Raw genomic sequence first — 15,589 nt, forward strand, 5'->3', positions numbered from 1 at the left:
TGTGGGTGAATATTCTTCTTTAAATTCAACTTTGCAAAGCTGTGTGTTTGTGTGTGTGTGTGTGTATGTGTGTGTGTGTGTGTGTGTGTGTGTGTGTTTCCTACAAAGAATTTGCCAAACTTTAAATTTTAGAAACCTAAGTTGAAAAAAAAGGGGGGGGGGCTGATTTCAAAAGCTCCCAAAAATAGAATATTTTTAAGAGGTGTAAGGCACCATTTTTTAAAAAATAATCCACAATATTTAGGTCTTTAGGCTTTTCTTTGTTTTATAATGCAGAAATTGGAGTTTATGTCCAAAATATGATGAAGCCATAATTATTCACTTTAGTTAGTTTGGATTTGAATCTGTATAGGTTAGAACCAGCATTCAGATCAGGTTAATCTTTCTCTCTAGCTAGCAGCTTTCTTATTAACCTGTGTTTTTTTTCCTCTTCAGTTTATTATTGTTGTCTTTGTTATTTTCTTTGCTTTTCCTTTTTATGTTTTTATCTAAACCTATTTAAATAAATACATTTTTATAATAATAATAAAAAGGCTGACCATTATCAAGTGTAAACACTACTGTTTCTTCCAAAAAGGGCCATGAGACAAATGACATAAGGTGGGATAAATACATACATAAAATGACTGAACTTCTAATGTGGATGATGATTGTTTACTTGAAGATCTCGGGTAGGGAATGGTGGCTTTCCCCACATTCTTAGATGAAATTCCCTTTGGGAAAGTTAAGAAAAAACATTTGGCTTGATACTAATATTCCACCTTCAGATCATCAGAGAAAAGACTCAGTTTAAATACTTCCACAGGGAACTGAGGCTACTTAATTTGAAGGAATATTGTGCTCACTCTATTTAGGAAAACACAAGTCTCCCATTTATTGTGATCTCCAGTCTGACTTAGTGGGAAGACATACTCCATCCACTTCATTCAGGTAAATTTGGCATCTCCAGGTTTAATTTAGGGAGATTCCCATCAAGATTTAATTTCCCCAGCTGGAACTTAACTAATTCCAAGATGTTGGAAGGCAGATTACTTTTCTGACTTCCAATTCACCCCAGAAGCAAGTCCATGCATCATCCATGCATCATGCATGGTTCAATTTCTTCACACTTTCTCTAACAACAGGTAGGAGTCAAACCTGCCTCTGACACATGCCTTAAAACAGGATTTGAAAAACAAAGTCCAGGTAGAGTTCTGAGAAAGGACAGAGAAAGTTTTTTACAGCACATCTTTAGAATGTTTAATTACCTAAACTGCTGATTTCTATTAAGTGGAAAGAGAACTGCTCACACCTTTGAGGAAAGAGAACACTAATCTGGATTTAAGCAGAAGATGGCATGCCCTGTCAAGATCAGTCTCAAGAAGAATCTTGGCTGAAAAACGTGAGGAAAGAGGCAGATATTTTCTGCTGTTCTACTGGCTGGAAATGAGGTCACTCAGTGACACCTGGAAGAGGAGTGCATATACTCTTTTGGATACAGAAAAGGTCTTCAAAAATGCACACAGGTTACACAACACTGACCCCCCCTCCCCTTTGTTTGTTGCTTGTACTTAAGTGATGCCTTTTTAAAGACAGCTTTTAAGGAGAGCTCTACCTGGACTTTGTCAGGGTGGAGTGATTAACTTCAGGCAGTGAAGTTGGGATTCTCATTAAAAAGGAGGAAATATTTCTGCTTTTTTCTTTTTCCCAAATCTGAAAAGAATTTTGTTTGGATTTCTCCTTGATGGGCACCTGGTTATCCTGGTGAAATCAGGTCAGTGAAGATGTACATCCAAGAAAACAACTGAATCTAAGTTGGTAGAAACTTAGTTTTATGAAATTTTGTAGTCAAAGAACAGTGCAGAATAGTGAAACCAAGTGCTCTGGAAAGCTAAGTGGTTGGATGGCTGAGAAAAAGATGTGTGTGTGTGTGTGTGTCTGTCTGTCTGTCTGTCTGTCTATCAAACTTCTTACCCATCCATCTTCCTCACAGAGGGGCTTTAGAGAAGATACAAAAAATGTTTGGTCTAATTTTCTGAAGGGCGATTTCAAAGGTCTAAAAATTGGAGAGTATTTCAATAAAGAGTTGCATCATATGAGATAATTTAGAGATCAGAATATTTTCAGGATGGCATGGGGTGACTCAGGCTAACTAGGGAATGTGAATTCATTAAGCAAGGAAGCTGTAAAAGACTGAACTGTGTAGGTGTCACAGAATAAAACAGTGTATAGGTAGTCCTCAACTTACAACAGTTCACTTAGTGATCGTTTGAAGTTACAATGGCACTGAAAAAAGGGACTTATGACAGTTTTTCACACTTATGACCGTTGCAGCATCCCCATGGTCATATGATTTTCATTGGGATGCTTGGCAATTGACTCACATTTATGACAGTTGCCATGTCCTGGGGTTACACAAACACCTTTTATGACCTTCTGACAAGCAAAGTCAATGGGGAAACCAGACGCACTTAATAACCGTGTTACTAACTTAACAACTGTGGTGATTTACTTAAGAAATGTGGCAAGAAAAGTTGTAAAATGGGGCAAAACTCACTTAACACATTTCTCACTTAACAACATAAATTTTGGGCTCAATTGTGGTCTTAAGTTGAGGACTACCTGTATTTCAATAGCACAATAGAGAAACAGTAATTACTACACATATTAATCATCACCCTCTAATATCACTCTGCTTTCTTGAAATCCACTAACTCTTTCTTTCCCTGTTTGGTTTCTGCTATGTGTTTTAGATTTACAGCTCCAGCCAGCCCAAGCTTTCTCTCTCTTCAATTTTGAAATAATTCTGTTTTGGAGGAATTGCTCTCCAGCCAATTGTATTGAATGTAAAACAATTCATAAGTGACCTAGCATCTTTCATATGGGGAAGGGACCAAAGTACGGGGAAGCTCCAATTCTTTCCAGATTGAAAAGACATTAACAGCAGGTAAATTAAAGAAAGTGAGAATTCAGAGTTAGCGTGATGATCCATGAGAGTTAGTTTAGCAAGATGCAGATTTTCTAAAAAGATACCTGTTTAAAAATTTACACTATGGATGCAACATTTCTTTGACAATTTAGAAGAAATGTTTCCTCTGATGTTCAGTTGATTGGGTGCATAGTATTCACTTATTTTTGCAACATTTAAAATATTTAGATTAGATTTGAATTATTCTAGTCCCCTCTAAACCTGCTTTGTGAAGTGTTGATATCAAAAATTATACCTACAGGTTCAAAATTTCACGTGCAAAACTTCAATTTATTTATGTATGACCTTTCTTCACTTGCAATTCGTGTTAACAGCATGTAGCTCTACTACATGTACTCTTCCCCCATTACAGTACAGTGGCCTCATCCTGTCTGGAGCCCAGATTTTAAATAGTGTTACACCTGCTCTCCTAACTATGAAGCCCACCTCTCACCTGATTTGTATTACAGTAAGAGTATTTTCAGGCTTTGCTGTTTTTTCTACCAAGTGATCAAAAGACCTTTCCATCTCAGCCCAATAAAAGTTACCAGAATGCTTTTGTTTATTTTAATTTGGGATGGTAGATTTTGGATTATTTTAATCTCTTATTCTTTTTTTTCCTATGTGTGCCCATAGCAAATAGATTATTAAAAATATCTGGGTTACATAGATTTAAATTATTTTATAATTTAAGCTTTCAAAAATGTAATTTTTTGTAGTTGCAAACATTTTTATTTTCTGCGTGCATATGATTTTCTTAGTCTTGTTAGGAGCATAAGTCTAATTCTGAGCAGACATTCAGATTTACACACTCTCTCTTCGTTTTTTTTAATAAAATTTTATTAATTTTTAATAAACAAACATACACATACACAAACAAAACACAAAACACAAAACATGAAAACATAAAACTTCTTTTTGGAAAGTGGCTTAGTCCCGGGTTACATCTTTTTGAACAGACATAAATCAAATTTATGCTCACTTTATATACCATTTCATAACTTATTTACCATTCTATATTTTCTATATGGCTTCTCCCCTCTTTTCACTCTCTTAATTCTATTTTATTTATTTCATCTCGATTTAAATCATTATACTTGTATCTTTTGTCCGTTCTGTTTCAATTATCTATTTATCTTTTGTCTTTAACACAAAATTTCTCCTGCAATCACTGACTGAAGTATGATGCTTTTATATCTTTCCCCTAAATTTAACACTTAAAATAATATATAGTTTCCATTTTGATTCTGCTTAGTACATTCTAAAGCTACATACTACATTTTAAAATAAGAAAATAATAAGTTTATAATATAATTAAAACAATAATCCATAGCAAATTAAACTCTATCATTAAATCTTAAGCATTTTACACATTCCCTTTAATATTTTATTAAATCATATAATGTTCAAATTTTCTAACTTTATTTCAAATACAGATACAACAATACAGTCTTATGTACTTTTGCAGAATCTCTTTTTTAATTATGTTTTTATCCTTTATCTCTGAAAAAAACCTGTTTCTTTACATCTTGTTTCAAACCTTTGTAACTTCTCTTCCCTTTTTCCCTTCCTTTCTTCTCCGATCTAGCCTTTTTACCCCTCCGTCTCTTGATCTCCACCCTCTTAATCTCCACTCTCTTCTGTATTCCCCTTTTCTGTTGCTTTCCGACATTGTATCGATTTTTCACCTTATTTTTCCCTTTTTTTGTTGTTCTTTTAAGTCTTAAATTCTCCATTCTCTTTCCCCTCTTTCCCTTTTCTTCCCCAGTTAAAATTGTTTGTTCATTAAAGATGGCTTCTTCTTCTTCCTCCCAACCTTCTTGTTCTTGTAATTCCTGGTAGGTAGAAATCACCATTTCTAAGAAATGAAAAACAGATCCAGAAGAGCCCTTCCCTTCTTCTTCCTCTTCTTTTAGCTTTTTAAATCCCATTTTCAGTTCTTCAACAGATAATGCCATTGTGAAAAAATTTTAAACAACCCAAATGTCTTTCAAATAATAATTTCCAAAGGTCCCAAAGTCACCAAGCAATCCAGATAGACACAAGCTGTTTCATTTAGCATTTTCTTCTTTTTATACTTTCTCTTCCTGGGGTACAGTTCAATTGCAAAGTTCCAAAATGTATCTTTTAGAAGTCTTATTACAGTTTAACTCTGATCTTATAAGCTCCAAGCAGCCTCCTCCAGCAAAGTCTTAATATTAATTCTTTACCTCTCCCTTCCCACTTATAGCAAGAAAAGAATTTTTCTTTTTAATTCCAATGTTCAGAAATCTTTAATGTCCCCTTGGCTTTAATTTTCAAATTTAATTACCTGCTGCTGCCAAAACGGGTTTTTCCTATTTCCATCTGCTATCTCCGTAGGGAAGGAGAGTGAGAAAAAACAAAACTTTCCCTTTTAACTTTCAACCACCGCTTTTTACGATCTTCTTTGGGAACAATGTATCTTTGATGAGGTTAAGTTTCCAGGGTATTTAGATGTTACTTGTTGTCCTGGTTCAGCCAAAAACTTTCACTTTCTCAGCTTCCTCCTGCACATTCTTGTCTGGATGAAAGCTTCTTTGTGGCGGCCATTGCTGACCACCGCTCCACCGCTTTTGGAAAAGGGAGTTAAGCCAGCTGATGAGGGGGGGTTGCGATTCCCCCAGACCCCTGCTGGATCTCCCCTATCTTCAGTCACCTCTATGGGGTAACTATTAGCCCGCAAATCCAGCTGGATCAGGGGCACTCCAGCGGCGAGCGCGGCCGAAGCCTTGCAAACTGGAAGTCCCCAGACTCTCTCTTCTTGAGCCTTGGTAAAACTGTGAAATTTATTTTATGTGTAGTACATGAAACCTAATTTATCACCACACAGACTATAAAGTCAACTCTTGGCTGGTGATGAATGCCCAGAAGAAGAAAAATGTTCCTTCTCAACACTGCTATTTCAGCAGATGGCAATGTAGCCCCAAAGACCTGAGTGGGCCTCTTCAATTAATCATATATCAATCTCCATATCAGCTGAAATATCTTGGGTCAACCAAGGAAACTCCTATACTTTACTCTCCCTTAAATAATCCAGACACAACTTCAATGTGGGAAATCATTGCTCAACCTTTTTTTATATCCCCTTAGGAGGAGGAATCCACGTGGAATGTATGTTTCCATTTCCCTGTGTTCTTTTAGAAAATCCAATATTTCTTTAAATCCAGATTGACTCCTCATGTTTACATGAGCAAGGGTATGTAGTTATCTTGGCAAATAGGGAAAAGTGGCTGCACATTATCTGTCCTAGGACATAGCTCTAATTTCACAGATTAGTCTTCCTCGAAATTCTACTTATCACCAAGCCTCCTAATGGTCAGACAGCCAATAACGTCACTAAGATCTACATTCAGAAAGCGTTGGAAAAGCTCACAGAGTGTATATGATTCTGACCTGCATCCTGCAAATGGTTATAGAACATTAAAAAAGCAGAAGCAAAATGAATTTGGGGCAACATTGGCAAAATTGTACCAAAGTTGTTGGGGGTTCAACACATCATTCAAAGGCTTTGAATTAATTATCTATTCCTGGTTCTCTTTCCTCTGCAAACAGGTGATGCTTATGAAAACAATGGAAGTGAAAAGCAATCAGACATCCATTACTGATTTTGTTTTGGTTGGTTTTACAACAGATCCGTTTCTACGAATAATCTTCTTTGTGCTATTCTTAGTCTCCTATATGCTAACACTGATTGGGAATCTGGGCCTCATGGCCCTGATCTACCTGGACTCCTGCTTGCACACACCCATGTACTTCTTTTTGGGCAGCCTTTCCTTTCTGGATATCTGGTACTCCTCAGTCTACACTCCTCGGATCTTGTCTGACTGTGTGTCCAAGAACAACCACATGTCCCTTGCTGGTTGCACAGCCCAGTTCTTCTTCTCTGCTGGATTAAGCTTCAGTGAATGCTTCTTACTGGCCTTCATGGCCTATGACCGCTTTGTGGCCATCTGCAATCCACTTCTTTATGCCACTGCTATGCCCAAGAAGCTCTGTGTCCAGCTGGTGGTAGGTTCCTACGTAGCTGGTTTTGCAAATGCCATTGCACATGCTGGTAACACCTTTCGACTACGCTTCTGTGGAGAAAATGTCATCAACCACTACTTTTGTGATGTGGTGCCACTTGTGAAGATGGCCTGTGATGACACACAAGTATATGAATTCATTCTGGCTGCTCTTATTGGTAGTAATATGTTAGTAACCACACTTGTGATTCTGAGCTCCTATATTGGTATTGGGGCAGCCATAGTGCGCATCCGCTCGGCTGCAGGGAGACGCAAAGCCTTTTTCACTTGCTCTGCTCACTTGGTTTCAGTCACCCTCTTCTATGGTTCCATTCTTATCATGTACTGTAGACCCCACTCTCAACACACTCCGAATTTAGACAAGGCAAATGCGTTGTTCTATACAGTAATCAACCCTCTGGTCAACCCTTTAATTTACAGTTTACGCAACAAAGATGTGAAAGCAGCCTTCAAGAAAGTCTGGGGGAGATTTCTAGCACACAAATGAATGTCTACAATGCTGTATTTCTTCAGACAGTCTTACAGAAAATTTAAGCCTCCCTCCCTCCCTCCCTTCCTTCCTTCCTTCCTTCCTTCGTGTCATATAATAGTGTTTTCCTGAAAATATCACCTACCCTGAAAACAGGCGCTAGGCTGATTTTCACACCTGCACCTAAAATAAGTCCCACCCCAAAATAAGCTCTAATTAGGCCCCGCCCACCATCTGGTTGTACGAGATGGAGTGAGGCGCAGGCTTAAAAAATCAAGCTCAGGTGGAGGTGGGGGGAGGAGCTGCTCCACACACCCTGCACCCACTTTTCTTAGGAATGCCGCAGCCAGGCCTCCCATGCCCCGACACCTGTCACACCACTGCCTGATGTCTTCTGCAGTCGCTCGCGGCCACTCAGGGCAGGATGCAAGTGGCCACTTTTTCCTGCTTTAGCTTTGCCCTCAGTCAGGAGCGGGATGGTCATGGTGAAATGGTGGGTGAACTTGCTTGCAAAGTATTCCTAAAGCCTCAGCAGGAGGAGAGGGTCACTTGACTAGTAGGCTGAGAAAGTGGGGTTAATACACAAGGTGTGGGTACAGGTCAAGCTTGGCATTTCACCTTCCTGCCTTTTGCAAACTTTTGGCCACACGCAAGGAAAGCAGAAGGAACAGAGACCCTGGCTTGTTTCTCTCTCCCAAACTCCGCCAGCAATGGGTCTTTGCGAGGCTCATTACACAGGTGATGCCTCTCGAGGCAGTACACCGCAAGGCTCATTAAAATCCTTATTAAAACGTGAAAAATTTGAATTTTAAGTGGAAGAAGTCTTCTTCTGAGAACGTATTGTATATTAATAAAAAACATGATAAAAGGAGACTTTGAAGATTGGACACTGAAGGCAACCAAACTTTACAGCACTCTCTAAGTGGTTTAGAGAGTCAGCCTATTAAAATTAAATCATAGCTTGAATCACTTTATATCTTTCACCATTTAGCAAATAATGATGAGTTCCGATTATCTTTTTTTTCTTCAGAATATTTTTATTGGAATACCAATGTATGCACATTGTATTGTTTAATCAAAAAGACCAATAGATGATTAAAATGGTTGGATATAGTGAATGCAGCATTGTGGGCAAAAAGAACTACATATTTTTTTTGTTGCAGATTCTTGGGCAGAAGGATTTTTCATTTATATAGAACTACTTTAAACCCACTACTGTTCTGAGTGATTTGATGAGTCAAAATGACAGTTTCCATTTTGGCAAAAACATCTGATGCTTTTGGGGAATTTATTTATTTAAATTTGTTATAGCTGTGAAATTCCATTGAACTCCAATGGGAATGATGGTCTGGGGGTCTTGGGGTTCCATAAATTGGGTTCTAAAGCACTCATGGTTCAAATTACCATATGGCAATAAAAATTTAAAAATAAAATAAAATAGAACAATGGCAGAACTTTACAAACAGCAAGGTTTCATGTTTAACAATTGCACAATAATACAATTCCTTCAGAATAATTGGATAACGTGATGTGGTGAAAGCAATAGCTTGCTTTTTCCAATCACACAACACTACAAAAAGGAAGCAATGTAGCAAATAAGTTCATTCATTTGTGTTATAGTGAAAAGTTTGCACTAGAAATGTTTTGGCCATGTTCGTGCCTGTTTTACCCACAGGAGATATATCATTGGGCTTCTGCAATAGCATTTGCACCAAGATAAATTCCTTGTGTGTCCAATCACACTTGGCCAATAAAGAACTCTATTCTATTCTATATATTAGCTTATTGAGTGAGTCTGGACCATCTTCTCCAGGCCCAATCTATCTCACAGAGGGGTGTCCATAGGGAGAAAGAGAAAGAACAATATGTATGCTGTCTTGAGCTCCAGAAGCTTAGATAACAAAGAAGTGAAGGCAGCCTTCAAGAATGTCTGGGGGAGATTCAAAGTACCCAAATGAATGGCAGTGATAGTGTATTGCTCCAGACTGGATTACAGACAAACTAAGCACCCATCTGTACTGTCAGCTTGTTTAGAGTAGATTGCAGATGAGGAAATTAACTTCTAGATTTCAGTGTTTGTCAGCTAACCTTCCTCCCTCCCTCCCTTCTGTCTTTCCTGTGGAGAAAGTCTGGAAACCAAGGGTAACTTCAAAGATTAGTTATCATCCCCTATGCTCAAACAGTCCTGCATTATTTAAGCAAGAAGCATATGTTTAGGAGAAAAAGGGTATGTTTGATGGCATAAATTAGATATTACATTTTAAAGCTGAGCATGCAAATCTGTTACAGTGTTGTGTCAGCTGAAGGCTGTAGACACTTTTCCCAGGTTCTTTGCTTCCTCCTCATCAACACTCTCAGCCTAGGCTCAGTAGAGTCCTCTGGAGCTTGGTCTGAGTCATAGTTCTCAGTTTCTAGGAAAGGAAGGGGAGAGAAAGTCATGGGTGTGTGTGTGTAAAATAACTGACAAACTCTGCAAAAATACTGGTGTACTGGGTATAGAGTTAGGGAAGTAATAAATTGGCTACTACTTTTCATCACTGACTTTTTAAGCATCTGTCATAGAGTTCTCCATTTTGGCAGCTCTGCTCATGCTCAATGGGCTTTGCATGCCATAGTAAAATGTACAAACTCAATCTTAAATGTATGATATTTTGAGGGCATTGTGTTGAGGTAGGCTTATGTTATTTGGAGAAAGAAAGGAAATTCAGGATTAAGGAAGAAAGTCTGTCATGTAGGGAGAAATCTTCCCAAAGACCTTCACAAGAAGGTAAATTGGACAGTAGCTTTACTTGTTAATTTATTTGGATCCTTTTCAGAAAGAGGAATAGAAATCTGCTGATTTTTCCCTTCCCTTTTCTCATGCATTTTCATTGTTTGCGCAACTGCTTAATCTCCCCTTCCTGTTCTCACATATCTCTGTTGTTGGAAAAGGGAATTTGGAGCTCTCTTGGGGTCAACTTCCTTCACTCACAGCCTAACCAACCAGCAGTAAAAATGGCAGGTCTTTTCACCTGTCCTTTCCAGACAGTTTAGAGTTAATGGGATCTGGGATAGTCAGTTAGGAATTGAGAGCTGTCCCCTTAAGGGAATGCATCATGGTAAATGTAGTTAAGGTATCCTGGAAAAATGTAGTTCATGTCATGTGGCCACAAGTGTAACCCTGATTGGTCACTTTTAACCCTTGGTGGGTTGGGGGAGGCTTCTTCACTCTTGCCTGAACACAGCCTCATGGTAGCATCTCTACCCCCTGCTTCTATGATATGGGATGAAAGGGAAAAGAGCTAACCATCTTTTTACCCAGAAAGACAGATATGCAAAGGATTGGACATTAAGAAGAATCTCATCATAACTCTGAGTTATCTTGAGAATGCCTGATGAACCAGTAAAAAGACTTTGTGTGGATGCTTTGTGGAGTTATCTATCTGCCCTTGTACATTACAGAGGACAGTTTGTACAGGACATAATATCATCCAAGAATATGTATTGGATTCAAAGTTTCCAAACCTCTTTCCACTGTTTGCCTCTTTAAAAAGAAACAAGTAGTATGAAAGGACAATTCAATGCATCAAGGACCACATTGTGAAAGATATTAACTCTGCCTCCAAGTAGTTTTCTGTCCCCCTACCTAGTTCTTTAATCTGTTTATCACTATTACTATTGTAAATTGAAATTGGGTTGGTTAGTTGGTTTTCTTTTGTTTGTTACAAGCTGCTCAAGGTTGGGCAGACATATACATTCTTTAAAATAAATATAATTAATGTTAATCCAAATAAAAAGTAAATTTATCAAAAGTCACAAAAACAACAGCTGAAATTATCATTCCACCCAAAAGATTTAGATGAAGTCTTGATTTTCTTCCAGGTGCAATGCCCAAGAAAATGCATTTCACAGTCTGGGCTCTTACGTATAGTAAGACATTCTCTTATATGGATTGTATTGCAATACAAACCAGTATTGCAATATTACAATATTTATTACAATATTATTAAGATTCCCTGTAGCAGGGCAAACTATCCTTCAATGACTAGGAGCTTTGGGTCATGCACTGTTTTTTAACCTAATATCCCTCACAGAGACTATCTTCCAGAGATAAGGAGAAGGGCAGATTGAATGCCTCTTAGGCTCTTGGAGGAAAGGAAGCATATCAGGATAACATGAATAAGGTTTATGCAATATTTAACGCTGCATAGTTGAGCAATATCTGAGTTCCTCATAAAATTACAGAATGGAACAATGAAAGATGTCTCCGTAATTTCCTTAAACCAATTATTAGAAAGCACTCTCCAAACAACTAGGGAGCCAGTCTGATCTAGTGATTAAGGCACCAGGCTAGAAAATGGGAGTCTTTGAGTCCTGCCTTAGCCATGAAAACCAGGTGGGCAATTTTGGGCCAGTCATTCCCTCTCATCCCAACACACCTCACAGGGTGGTTGTTGTGGGAGAGAAATAGGAGAAGGAAGGTATCTTGGATTATGTTCACCACCTTGAGTTATTTGTAACTATGATAAAGGTGGCATAGAAATAAACAAACAGCAGGGTTCACTTCTCAATAAATTCCTATTCCAAATCCCTTGAGAGAACATTTTCTAGATCTTTTCAGACCTCAGTAGTTCAAATTGCCAGATAAAAAACATTTTCACCATTCTGGCTGGGAAGCGCCACATTTGGAGAATGCCAAGTTGCAGAAGGACTACTGTATGAAACTTTTCATTAAAAAAAATTAAAGCCATATTAAATGTATGTACAGAATAACCGCATTATTGGTTAATCAAAGCTCATAGCCTAGTTCTCTGCAGGACTGCTTGTTCAATGATACCTAACATCTGATTAGATCTAGGCCATCAGGCTTACGGCAAGTCCAATGGTTAACATGTACCAGCTTCCCTAGGTAGAGCAGACAGGAAATTTGATCAGATGAGCTGCTTCTAATTTGTTGTAAGACAGCATTCCAGCAAACCTCCAGTCCAACCAATAACTGGGGAGACAGACATCTTCTCAAAAGTTCTGTTTTATTTGTATAGTAAACTGGCACATCTGCGGAATCCCAAAACTGAAAGTTCTAGGCTTCCTTGCAATAAGTAAAAACTACAAATCCACCCCCTGCACCCATCATCACATCACATGCCCCTATCGCCATCCGTCCCAACTTGAGACTTCCCCTCACTTATGTGCAGAATAACATGACCTTGACTTAGAAAAAGAATGCTATTGTGTCTAACCACATACACTCCAAGAAATCCCCCCCTCCCATTTTCCCAGGCTCAAGAATGTAGCAGTGTGGAAGCATCTGGTCTCAATATGGCTTCCAAAGCTGACATACAGTGGCACTGAAAAAAGTGACTTATGACCATTTTTCACACTTATGACCGTTGCAGCATCCCCATGATCACGCAATCAAAATTTGGCCGCTTGGCAACTGGTTCATATTTATGACGGTTGCTGTGTCCCGAGGCCATGTGATTCGCTTTGGCGAGCTTCGGACAAGCTAAGTCAATGGGGAAGCCAGATTCTCTTAACAACCATGCAACAACTAACTCAACAACTGCAACAATTCACTTAACAACTATGGCAAGAAAGGTCGTAAAATGGGGCAAAGCTCACTTAACAAAGGTCTCACTTAGCAAGAGAAATTTGGGCCTCAATTGTGGTCATAAGTCAAGGACCACCTTTACAGCCTGGGGGTAGGTGGGGAGTGTTCCTTCTGAGCTTGATTGTCCATTCCTTGTGTGACTGTGGGCTCTGCGCTCTTAGCTGCTCTTTCCCAAGGCAACATCTCTTCTGCCCATCTTCCATTTCCACCTACCCTCATAACAACATGTCATCTTGTGGACTTTGGAGATGGGCTCTTTGTCTGTGGGCCCCATCCCTACTGCCCTATGAGATTGTACCTTCTCTAAAAATCTAAATCGTTTCAACCCCATTTTTGTTGAGAGAAGCCTTTAAAATCCTTTTTTTTTCCCAGCAGACCTTTCGTTACAGTGATTTTGGATTTTATTCCTTGGTGCTTGTTATTTCCTTCCCTGTTAAACAGATATTGGCTGTTGTTGTTGCTTGCCATTGTTTTCGGCTTATTTCATTGCTTTAACATATTGTATACAGCTAGAGCCATGATGGCAAACCTATGGCATGATGCTGGAAATGGCACACAGAGCCATTTTTGCTGGCACGTGAGCCGTCACCCGGAACAGATCCACTGCGCATGTGTGAGCGCCTCCTGCCAGCCACCTGATTGTTGGGTATCTCCCATGTGTGTGCGGGGGCAGGGCGCATGTGGGAGACATGCGTACATATGCAGAGGTGTGCGGCGTGGGGGGGTCATAAGCGCATGCACAGAGGCATGCAGGGCATTGTGCGCGCATTGCATTATGGGTGCAGGAACACACGTATGCACTTTCACAACACAATGATGAAAACATTAGCCATCACTGGCCTAGAGTCACTTAGATCAGTATTTTTCAACTTTTGGCAGCTTTCAAATGCATTTGACCTATATGATTATGATAGCTTACAAAGTGAAGAAACAATGTTTCTGAGCTGGAAGGCAGAACCTGACTCAACAATTCAGCTTGTTGGGAAATCCTTGGGCAAGTCTGCCTCTCTCCATCCTACAGCTGCCCCTTCACTCAACATAATATTCAACCATTTGAAGATCTGATGAGGAGCTGCCTATTAGGGCATCTAATAGAAAATCAATTTTTGCCATTTTTTTCAGAGAGGGGTTCTAAAAATATGTGTTTCTTACACCAAGAATTCAAATCTGCTATTATTTTTGTAATTGCATGTTTAGTTAATACGGTAAGTCCACATCTGAATGATATACCCCTCAAATATTGTTTAAGTTTGTCTTCTCAAAATTACACCTTGCGCTACAAAAATCGAAAGTTTGTTTCTGCATGAATCTTATCTAGCTGAGGAAAAATTAATCCATGTAATCATACATTAACATCAGAAAGCAATTATCTGAGTTACAAAAATGTTTAAGCAAGTTTCATCAAGTCTTGCTTTGATTTGTTCTAAATGAGATGTCAACACTTCTTTTGCCTCTGATATAACTCTTACATTTCTCATGTGTACACACTCTGCTTGCTGCCTCTGTAACCTGTTCCACGCCTCTCTCTATTGATTGGGCATGGCAGGGCCATTGTGGTACTTGCATTGGTTTGTTGATGAATTTCTTTATTACCACTATAGTCAGTTTGCACGTCAAAGGTGGCTCGTATACTCCTTCAGACCAGTCAATCAGCTCCAGCAGAGTGAATGCTCTGGCTTGACCTCTAGCCAGTGCATGGCATCACCTCCACCGGTATTAACATTTGTAGAATCTCTTCCAATGGTTTTCAAGCTTTTGTCAATGCCTTTCTTCTTCATGAAATACACCAGATTACCTGGAATCACTTGAGCAGGTTTTCCTGTTTGTGAGCCTTTCTCTGGAGTGAAATGATAAAGATATCTTCCACCCAGCTCACTGCACACCGAATAATGTTCTTCTTTGATGGGGAATTGCTGGTCTGAATCACTTGCTGGGGAATTGCTGATCGGAAAAGTTACACTATTTATGTAGCACATCCAAATTATATTAAAGTAACCAAAATACCTTTACAATCCCCAAGGCATGTCACAACTTTTGAGCATCCCTAATGTTTGAAAATTGAAAGTTGAAAAACTTGGCTGGAGGGCCTTGCTTGAGGGATACAGACCCTAGGATGACTCCTTCCCCCCCCACACACACACATCTGTATTAACCACTGCTAACCCACCCACCCCAATCTTGGTATTTCTCACCTTTTGAAATGTAATGTTATTTTTGTAATTTTAAAACTTTTAAATCTTAAATCAAGTCTGGTTTTAATATTAATTTTATTAATTATATTGTACACTGTCCAGAAACCCTCTCTGAAAGAAGATGATGGTAAAGAATTAGGAAATTAGGAGGTAGGTGGGTAGGTAGGCAGGCAGGCAGGCAGGCAGGCAGGCAGAAAAAAACAAATAATTTTTTTTAAAGCAACAGAATAGAATAGAATAGAATAGAATAGAATAGAATAGAATAGAATACTTTATTGGCCAACTGTGATTGGACGCACAAGGAATTTGTCTTGGTGTAAATACTCTCAGCATACATAAAGGAAA

At 38.9% G+C, this 15,589-nt stretch overlaps 1 protein-coding gene across 1 annotated transcript; it reads left to right on the top strand.

The window, feature by feature from the left end:
• Window positions 1-6,529: 6,529 nt before the first annotated feature.
• Window positions 6,530-7,480, top strand: LOC113421926 (olfactory receptor 9G4-like). Its single transcript, XM_026682583.2, has one exon. The coding sequence runs from the start codon at window positions 6,530-6,532 to the stop codon at window positions 7,478-7,480; it is 951 nt and encodes a 316-aa protein (XP_026538368.2).
• Window positions 7,481-15,589: the final 8,109 nt, after the last annotated feature.

This window comes from Notechis scutatus, chromosome 1 (genome assembly GCF_049901735.1).
Source record: "Notechis scutatus isolate UNSWTSFEM ecotype Mainland chromosome 1, rNotScu1.2, whole genome shotgun sequence".
Lineage (NCBI taxonomy): Eukaryota > Metazoa > Chordata > Lepidosauria > Squamata > Elapidae > Notechis > Notechis scutatus.